The following is a 10,488-nucleotide window of genomic DNA, read 5'->3' on the forward strand; positions in this document are numbered from 1 at the left end:
TTTTATATTAGGAATTCAGATACATCGAGATCGCTCTCGAGGTATTCTTGGATTGTCACAAAAGAGCTATATCGAAAAGATCCTGGAAAAGTATGGCATGAAAGATTGTGCACCAATGGATACACCCGTGTCTAAGGGAGACAAATTTAGTCTCAAAAAGTATCCTAAGAATGAACTTGAGATAAGGGAAATGCAAAGGATACCATATGCATCGGCAGTGGGAAGCCTAATATATGCTCAAGTTTGTACTCGTCCTGACATAGCATTCATTGTTGGAATGTTAGGAAGATATTTGAGTAATCCGGGAATGGAGCAATGGAAAGCAGTGAAACGAGTCTTACGATATTTGAAGAAAACAAAAGACTATATGCTCACATACAGGAAATCAGATCATCTAGAAATCATTGGATATTCAGTTTCTGACTTTGGAGGATGCAAAGATGAAAGAAAATCTACTTCGGGCTATGTTTATCTACTGGCTGGTGGAGCGATTTCATGGAGGTCTGCCAAACAGACGCTTATAGCTTCATCCACCATGGCTGCAGAATATATAGCATGTTTTGTGGCATCCAATCAAGCTTTATGGCTGCAAAACTTTGTCACTGGTTTGCATATTCTTGATGGTGTTGAAAGACCATTAAAGATATTTTGTGATAATAAATCAGCAGTGGAGTATTCAAACAACAATAGGAGCACTACAGATGCAAAACATATAGATATTAAGTTCCTAGTTGTTAAAGAAAAGATTCAGAGTTGACAGATTTTGATAGAATACATTGGCACCAACTCCATGATTGCGGATCCGCTCACTAAGGCGTTAACACCTAAGGTCTTTCACGAGCATACTACTCATATGGGTGTTACCTTATGTTATACTTTGGTTTAGTGGGAGTTTGTATTTTGGTGTATTATATAATAAACATTGAGTTGTTTATATTCTGCAGAATACAGTTGATGGAATTTTATTAAATGTCACTCTACTTTTGTTCAATTTTCTTATTGTGATTTAACATTGAGTTGAGAAAATTGGAATCAATCTCGTTAGAGATTGCCTAAGGACTAGTTGGAAATAGACATTATATAGATCACATTACATGTAATTTCCATGCCACTTATCCATGCATTGATTCATGTCTTTGAATATATTTGTGTGGTGACCCTGGAAGGTTTAGTCACGTAAAATTTTTGACGAATGCCGCCAGAATCTCAAACATATATAGTAGACGGACCAAATTGTTTTGGTAAAATCTAAGGACGATAAATAGCATAAAGTTGCGCACTAAAGTTTTGTATAATTGATCCTGGATGTATATGAAGCCCAAGTGGGAGATTGTTATTATTATTTTTAATAATAATAATTATTTTATGGGCTACATATAAATATATCAATTATATTTGCTATTTATTATATTGGGTTAAATTAAGTGATCAAATAAGAAAACCAATTAGATTTTAATTTATTATATGGACCTAATAAGTGGATACCTAATACCAGGCCCAATTAAATTATAATGGGAGATTTAATTATGTGGTATATAAAAAGAGTTATAGTCCCCAATATATCAAGTACACGTAACGACTTATCTTCTACCCATCACAGAGAACCATTGAGAAACCCTAAGGAGTACTTGGTTGAGGAAGACAATAATCAAGTACATTATACAGATTCAGATACAGTTACGATTATCGCCTTATGAATTCCGGTACGCTTCCGTCTTCGATTTAATCTTGATAATTAGATATGATGATTACGGTCCATGTCTCTATTTTAGAGAATTATGTGTTTATAGAATTATTAAATTCTATCACAGACTACATGATTTTATAGAACTTGACAGTGACATAAGTGATATGGTTTTTTTACAAGGTCACTGGGTCACCCAAATTTTTAATCATCTACATGATTTTGTAGAACATGATATGTATACCAATGTTCTTATTTAAGTATATTCTCATAAATCTTTGTGGATATACATATTTTTCTTATTGTTATATATTTTACTTACAAGCACATGTATATTGAATAAAAATGTAGAATAATTCTAATTACCACACGCTTATAATATTTGTGATATTTTGAATATTATTTTTGTCTCCCGTTAGAATTTTAAGAGAATCTCAAATCATGTGACAAAATAATTTTTTTCGATAAGTCCAATTAATTTCATGAAATGAAATTTGGATGACAAATTAGCTTAGTCAAAAATTAGAATTTGGGCACTAAGTTCAAATTTTGTCACACACTTAAATTGTTGTCATAAATTTAAATCTCTTCCAAAGTTCAATTCTTATGAAATTTTAATTTGAAGATAATGAAAGGATTAGATTAAATATTATAAGATTATTAAAATTTAAGCGGAAAATAAAAAAAATTGACGTTATTCAGATCTAAAAAACAAAAAAGACATCTTATGAAAGAAAGAAAAGAGTGATATGAAGGAAATTTCATGCATACCTTATCTTATTGAAGAGAGAAATCATAAAAATAAACTATATTCGAGTAGCCTAAGATATTTTTACTACACTACATATCCAAAGGAAGCTCACATCGTGATGGGTAAAGTAGTCCGTAATTAATTAAAAATTGTGCTATTTTTTGGGTGAATGTATCAAATTAGTTGTATGATATGAGAACAAGTTAGTAGTTGAATAACTGCCAATAAAAAATATGTCAATTAGGAAGGAGATACATTCTTGTAATTGACCTTGGAAAACCATTAGACAAGAAAGAAATGAGTAAAGAAAGTAACAAAACATGCTGCATGATCTCAATAAATTTCTGACCCGCCATATTCTTAGAGAATGCTATCATTCAATTTTGATTGAATTACATATTCTCAGAATTAATCTAAATATTTGTTTAAGTTTATTTATTTCGTATGAATAAGTCAGCTAAGCTGGAGAGTTTTTAGGAGTTTGATTTGGCCTAGAAGTAGTGGAGAATAAGTAGGAGTTTAGTAGAGGTGGTAGCTATTTTCTAGGCATTTTTGTAGTCATACAGAATGCACTTAAAACCTGTTTTCTTTGTTCTTGTTTTGTAAGTCTCAGTTGTAATTTGTTTTTCAGAAGTTTCAATATTAAAACCGAGTTGCAGCTCAACTTTGTTATTTCTTATTGTGTGTATATTTCCATCAATCTGGTATCAGAGCCACATTGTAGTGAATACAAAAATAGATGTATAAGCCAGCAACCATGGAACCCAACAAAACCAAAGATAACTCTGTCAGCCTAAACTACCCAATGTTAACCGAAATAAACTACACAACATGGGCTCTAAAATGAGAGTATACGTAAAAGCTCATGGCGTGTGGGAAGCTATAGAACCTAAGGACCCTAAGGTAGTTGTAGAAGAGAGAAGAGATAGTTTGGCGTTGGCTGTGATCTACCCAAGTATTCCTGAAGATGTCTTATTGTCACTGAAGCAATAAGGACGGTGTGCCAAGGTGCTGATAAGGCGAAGAAATCCAGGGCTCAAATGCTCAAGGGATAGTTCGAGACACGGAACATGAAAGAAATAGAGCCACTCGATGATTTTTATATGAAACTAAACAACTTGGTTACTAATATTCGAGTTTTAGGGGAGAACATGGAGGAGACTTATGTGGTTAAGACGTTGCTGAGAGCAGTTCCATCGAGAATCCTACAAATAGCTTCTGCGATGGAACAGTTTGGGAACTTGGAGACGATGTTTGTCGAGGAGGTGATTGGTTCCCTGAAGGCACATGAAGAAAGAACACGAGGACAAATCGAGAGCAATGATGGCAAGTTGTTGTTGATAAAAAATGAATGGAGAAAAAGGGAAAGCACAGAGAGTCAGCTTTTCTTGACAAGAGAAGAGTGGTTGAAGAAGACAGGCAAGGATGGAACTCATGGCTCATGGGATAGCCGTGGCAAATCTATGAATCATGGGATTCGTGATAGAAGCAAACTGAAATGCTTTAACTGTGGTGCTTATGGGCACTACCGTTGAGAATGCCGTAAGCCACGATGAGGAAAAGAGAAGGAGCAAGAATCTGAGGTGAATCTCACTCAAGTTGATGATGATGAACCTGCACTCCTAATGGAAGAGTGCAGAGGTATGACAAGAGTCCTCGTTATTTTGAACGAAGTAGGAGTGACATCACCAATGGGACAACAACATTAGTACAAAGGAGACATAAGTGTTTGGTACCTGGATAACGGAGCCAGTAACCATTTGACTGGAGAACGCTCGAAATTTAAAGATTTGGACGAGAATATGCACGGGCAAGTTAGGTTTGGAGATGGGTCAATAGTGTGCATTAAGGGCAAAGGATCTGTAGCATTCAAATGCAAAAATGATGAGGAACGTATTTTGAAAGAGGTATATTTTATTTCCACACTTTGTAACAATATAGTAAGTTTGGGCAATTGTCTGAGGTTGGAACAGAGTAATTATTAATGAGGATTTCATGTGGGTGTATGAGAAAGATGGAAAGTTATTAATGATGGTTAAAAGGTCGTCAAATCGCTTGTACAAATTAATAGTTCTAGAAAATGAGCCTGTGTGTCTGTTAACTAAAGTAGAGGAGAACACTTGGTAATGGCATTCGCGCTTGGGACAAGTAAACTTTCAGGCAATGAAACTGATGATTACAAATGATATGGTGTGTGGATTTCCAACCTTGAGTTTACCAAAAGAAATTTGTAAGGGATGCTTGTTGTCTAAATAAGTGCGAAAATCATTTCTTGTACAAATAGACTTTACAGCAAAGGAACGACTTGAGCTAGTACACGGAGATTTGTGTGGACCCATTTCACCACCAACACTTGCTGGAAACTTGTACTTTATACTACTTGTGGACGATTATAGTCGAATGATGTAGGTCTTTATGTCAAAGACAAAGGATGAAGCTTTGGGTGCTTTTAAAATATTCAAGGCGATGGTTGAAAAAGGTTCGAAATGTGAGATCAAGACTTTCAGGACTAATCGGGGAGGAGAATTCTTGTCAAAAGAGTTTGAGATGTACCGTGAATCTGGAGGAATATAGAGGCATTATACAGCCCCTTATTCGCCGCAGCAAAATGGGGTCGTAGAAAGGCGAAATCGCACTGTGGTGGCCATGGGAAGAAGTATGTTAAAAGAAAGAAATGTTCCAGTGAGGCTGTGGGGAGAGGCAATATGTCATGTGGTGTATGTGTTGAATAAGCTGCCCACCCGAGCTCTGTCAAAGCTGACACCGTACGAGGCATGGACTGGAAGAAAGCCTCACCTTGAACACATAAAGGTGTTTGGTTGTTTGGGTTATATGAAAATACCCGTAGTACATGTCAAAAAAATGATGATAAGAGAAAAGTTGTGATTTATTTGGGAAAAGAACCAGGGAAAAAAGCTTTCAGACTTTATGATCCAGTTGAGGACACTGTGCACGTGAGCAGAGATGTGCATTTTGAATAAAAGAAGGGCTGGTCTTGGGGTAATAATGAGGCAACTGTTGACTATCAACCGAGCTCGTTGGAAATAACTTGAAATGAGGGAGACAATGAAGAGGATTCACAATCAAACTCCAGGTCAAGTAATGCAAGTGACAGCAGAAGTAAAATAAACTTTGGCACCATGGGAAGCTTAAGTGGAAGTAACTCTAACAGTTCGAGCAGCTTAAGTGATGCTAGAAGTGAACATTAGAATTTCAGATCACTAAGGAGCATTTATGATAAAACTGAAGAAGTGGAAGCTGTAGAAGAGTTATTACGTTCAGAAATAGATGAACCTGTTATGTATGATCAAGCAGTTAAACAAAAGGCTTGGAAATTGGCAATGCAGAACGAGATTGAGTCCATCAAAAATAAAAAAAACATGGGAACTTACAATCGGCTTAAAATGGGTGTTCAAAATAAAAAGATATACAGAAGGTATGGTGGTAAAGCACAAAGCCCGGCTCGTAACGAAAGGTTATGTTCAAAAGTACGGAGTGAACTATGAGGAGGTCTTTGCACCTGTTACAAGGATGGAAACAGTTCATTTATTGCTTGCATTGGCTACCAAAAATGAATGGGAGGTTCACCACCTCGATGTGAAATCAACATTTTTGAACGGTGAATTGTTGGAAGAGGTGTATGCGTCTCAACCAAAAGGGTAAGAAAAGAAAGGAGAAGAGCATAAAGTTTATAGATTATTCAAGGCACTCTATGGAAGATAGGATGTTTCCACATTAACACTTTTAATAAATCACAAGATACAGTTTATTCTTAAAGAAGATAGGATGTTTAATAAATATTAGATTTAACATTGTTTTTGGTCAATCAAGAAAAAAATATTTAACAAAATATTTAAATGCTGGTGCAAAAATATAATATTACCAACCTCATGGGCAATTCCATTCTTAGCACAATCATATGCAAGATAAGTTGCTCGATAATGTATACAGTCTTAAACCAACACAATTTTAAAGAAACACAAGGAGAGATACATAGCAATACTACTTGAAAATTCCACGAACAAAAACTATAGCATCATTGTATTCAAGCATTCCTATTCACCAAATGTACAATAGAGAAAAAATGAGTAGTTTACATTCAAAATTCATATTTACATAGACAATTCATGAAAGACAATAATTTTACATTCATTTTCAATTATATTTATTCAACCTTGTAAATAGTAAAATATTGGTATATTATCAGTTAATCATGATTAATTAAGATTATAAAAACTACAATGCTCAATTATTCTCTACTGCAAATTGAAACAAGCCATGCCATTTTAATCTTATATAAGTAACTCAAAATTTTTTTTACCATAATGAGGATCTTAAGTCAATAAAGTTAAATAGTGTGTCCTTACTTTCAAAGAGTAGAGGTAATATTTAACCCCATTCATTCAAAAACTTAGCAGATTTTCTTTAACATATATTATTTACCAATATAAACTTGGCCCAAAATAATTATATTATTGAGAGAAAGAATGTGTTAGCTCTACACCCCATGTTTTAAAAACCTAAAGTGTAACAGCCCACACTTCCGGACTATTAGTTCTAAATCGAAAACTAAAAATAAAATATATTATTACTCGATAATTCTAATAGATCACGAAATTCAAAGCAGCGGTCAAACTCAATAATCAAAATCATAAAAATAGAGACGCAGCTCCACAAATCCGATAATAATTGTCTAACAGATAATTAAATTTATTCTCTAAAAACAAAATCTTTATTCTAATTCAAATAGCACAAAACGAAGCAGCACAGATCTCCTCATAGTTCTCATTCCTTAATTTTAATATGCTCCAAATTCCGAACCTGAAATGTTAAAAGGGGTGACCTACACAGCTCAGCAAGTACAAATTGACTAACTTTTAAACAGAAAAACAATGGGTGTTTTGATAAAACGATTTTTCTTAAAACAATAATAATTTTGTAAAACATTTTCTAAAATAAATCCAACCCAAAGTTTTATATTTTATAAGTCAGAATTTAAAACAGAACAGAGCAGAATTTATAACAGTACAGATTTTATAACAGATCTGAACAGAATAAAACAGAACGAAACGATAATTCTTATAAATACCACAGTCTTGATCTACGGCCACACTTTGCCAGTAGCCGGCATCTAATTCTTATTCTTATTCTCATATACCACACTTTGCCAGTGGTCGGCATCTAAAGTTCAATAATTACGCGCCCTTAATAGGTATCTAAAGTTGCACACTTGTGCGCCTACTAAGGGTATCTAAGGCTAGTTCCGGAACTATAGCGTAAATTACGAACGGGTTCGAAAACGTAGAGACTGGGTTCTAAAATTCACAAATACTTATATCTTATAATTTCGAAATCAAAATTCTTATATCTTATACGAAATTAAAAACAGAACTGAAATATATTTTCCGAAAAATAAAAGTAAGTCAAAAGTACTTACCTCAAAGCCTGACCAGATCTGAATTTACTCTTTTTGACCCTCTAAACGATATTTTCTTGAAAAACACGAAACACGAAATCTGAAAATAACGAAAAGCCCTTTCTGAAAAGTCCAGAATCACTGAATTCTGACTTACGATGAATTTTCTACGAATTTTACAAGACAGCTGATTTTTGCTGAGAAAGTCCTACGAATTTTAATGATAAAAACAAGGAATACGAATATGGTGTATTTATAACGATACAAAACCCTATATCTCAACTAGGAAATAATAATATTTCCTCCTAAAGATTTACAACCTCTCCAAGTAAATTCCATAAATAAAATATTTGATACACACAATTACCTAAACTAAAAAAATTTCGATTTTCTAAATTATTCTTACACTTATTTCCACAAATAACAAATCTTTTCACAAATCAACTACCTTGCACAAAAATGTTTTCAGAATATTCTAATTTTAAAATATTTATCTAGACAAATTAATATCTAATTTCTAATAAATAAATTAAAAATAAAATTACGAATTTTACATTCTTCCCTCCTTAAAAGAATTTGGTCCCCAAATTCACATAACATAAATAAATTAAATAAGTCACTAAAGAAAAGAAATCATACCTTAATTGCGATAGTTGTCATTTCCTGTCAGCTGAAACACACGTCCTTTCCCCATCTTGTTATCTGCTTCCTTCCTTGGTGGCGGTGGCGGATTGTGCGGACAATTCGAAATCTTATGTCCTACTTCTCCGCAATGAAAACAAGCACCTGTATTCCAACGACAGACTTTGTCCGGATGATTCTTGCCGCACCTGGTACACGTCTCTCGATCACCTTGACCCCCGATGTTATCGTACACGTGTGGCTTCTTGAGTGGTCCCTCTTGAAAAGATTGCCCACTAGTTTGAGTGATCCGCCTCTTATTCCAACTGCCAGACGCCTTTTCAGATTCTGCCAAGCCCCTTTCGATCACTAACGCCTTGTTGAGGACAGCCTCGTACGTCTGAAGTTCAAACGACGCCACTGAATTCCTGATGTCACTTCGAAGTCCCTCCTCTAATCTTCGTGCTCGACTGCTCTCATCTGCTACTAGGGTCGACGCGTACTTCGCAAGCTTTGCAAATTCTGCTTCGTATTCAATGACGGTTCTTCCACCTTGTTGAAGTCGAATGAAGTCCCTCTCTTTCTGCAGACGAACTGTTCTCGGAAAGTACTTGTCCTCTAAAGCCTTCTTGAACTTTGCCCAAGTGTACGGTTCATGATTTTCTTCAAGATTTGTCGTCTCATTCTTTCTCTTTTCCATAAGCCACCAGTCGTAAGCGCTTCCTTGCAATTGGTACACAGCTAAGGTCACCTTCTGTCCCTCATTGCTCCCCAGAAGTCCGAAAGCTTTTTCCATCTCTTGGATCCACATCTCAACGATAGCCGGGTCTGTAGCTCCATCAAAAGTTGGCGGGTTCAAACGCTTGAATTGAGAGACGATGTTGGGCTTCGGTTGCTGATTCACAAGTACAGCTAGAGTTTCAGCCAGCTGGTCAAAGACGTTTCCTCCTTCATCATTATTGCCCTGATTTTCATTGTTGTTCTGATTTTCTCCATCCATCTTTACTAGAACACACAAAACAAATTCTAAACTTATAGTCAATAATCAAAAAAACACAAAAGTCAAACATATCAAATAATCACACAAATAAATGCCCTAAATCCAAAATAATTTTCTAAGACCTATACGATAGTCTAAAGGATCGCATCCTAGGGAATGTACTAGTCCCATACCTAATACACTCCGAAGGACAGCCTGCTCTTGATACCAACTGTAACAGCCCACACTTCCGGACTATTAGTTCTAAATCGAAAACTAAAAATAAAATATATTATTACTCGATAATTCTAATAGATCACGAAATTCAAAGCAGCGGTCAAACTCAATAATCAAAATCATAAAAATAGAGACGCAGCTCCACAAATCCGATAATAATTGTCTAACAGATAATTAAATTTATTCTCTAAAAACAAAATCTTTATTCTAATTCAAATAGCACAAAACGAAGCAGCACAGATCTCCTCATAGTTCTCATTCCTTAATTTTAATATGCTCCAAATTCCGAACCTGAAATGTTAAAAGGGGTGAGCTACACAGCTCAGCAAGTACAAATTGACTAACTTTTAAACAGAAAAACAATGGGTGTTTTGATAAAACGATTTTTCTTAAAACAATAATAATTTTGTAAAACATTTTCTAAAATAAATCCAACCCAAAGTTTTATATTTTATAAGTCAGAATTTAAAACAGAACAGAGCAGAATTTATAACAGTACAGATTTTATAACAGATCTGAACAGAATAAAACAGAACGAAACGATAATTCTTATAAATACCACAGTCTTGATCTACGGCCACACTTTGCCAGTAGCCGGCATCTAATTCTTATTCTTATTCTCATATACCACACTTTGCCAGTGGTCGGCATCTAAAGTTCAATAATTACGCGCCCTTAATAGGTATCTAAAGTTGCACACTTGTGCGCCTACTAAGGGTATCTAAGGCTAGTTCCGGAACTATAGCGTAAATTACGAACGGGTTCGAAAACGTAGAGACTGGGTTCTAAAATTCACAAAT

General features: G+C 34.9%; 1 protein-coding gene across 1 annotated transcript; it reads right to left on the reverse strand.

Moving 5' to 3' along the window:
* Positions 1–8,491: 8,491 nt before the first annotated feature.
* LOC141717139 (uncharacterized) lies at positions 8,492–9,472 on the reverse strand. The gene has a single exon (XM_074519248.1). The coding sequence runs from the start codon at positions 9,470–9,472 to the stop codon at positions 8,492–8,494; it is 981 nt and encodes a 326-aa protein (XP_074375349.1).
* Positions 9,473–10,488: the final 1,016 nt, after the last annotated feature.

The sequence above is a fragment of the Apium graveolens genome, chromosome 1, assembly GCF_009905375.1.
Source record: "Apium graveolens cultivar Ventura chromosome 1, ASM990537v1, whole genome shotgun sequence".
In the NCBI taxonomy this organism is placed as follows: Eukaryota; Viridiplantae; Streptophyta; class Magnoliopsida; order Apiales; family Apiaceae; genus Apium; species Apium graveolens.

Excerpts from the sequence above, each read along its gene's own strand:
- LOC141717139 (XM_074519248.1), bottom strand. The coding sequence starts at position 9,472 with ATGGATGGAGAAAATCAGAACAACAATGAAAATCAGGGCAATAATGAT.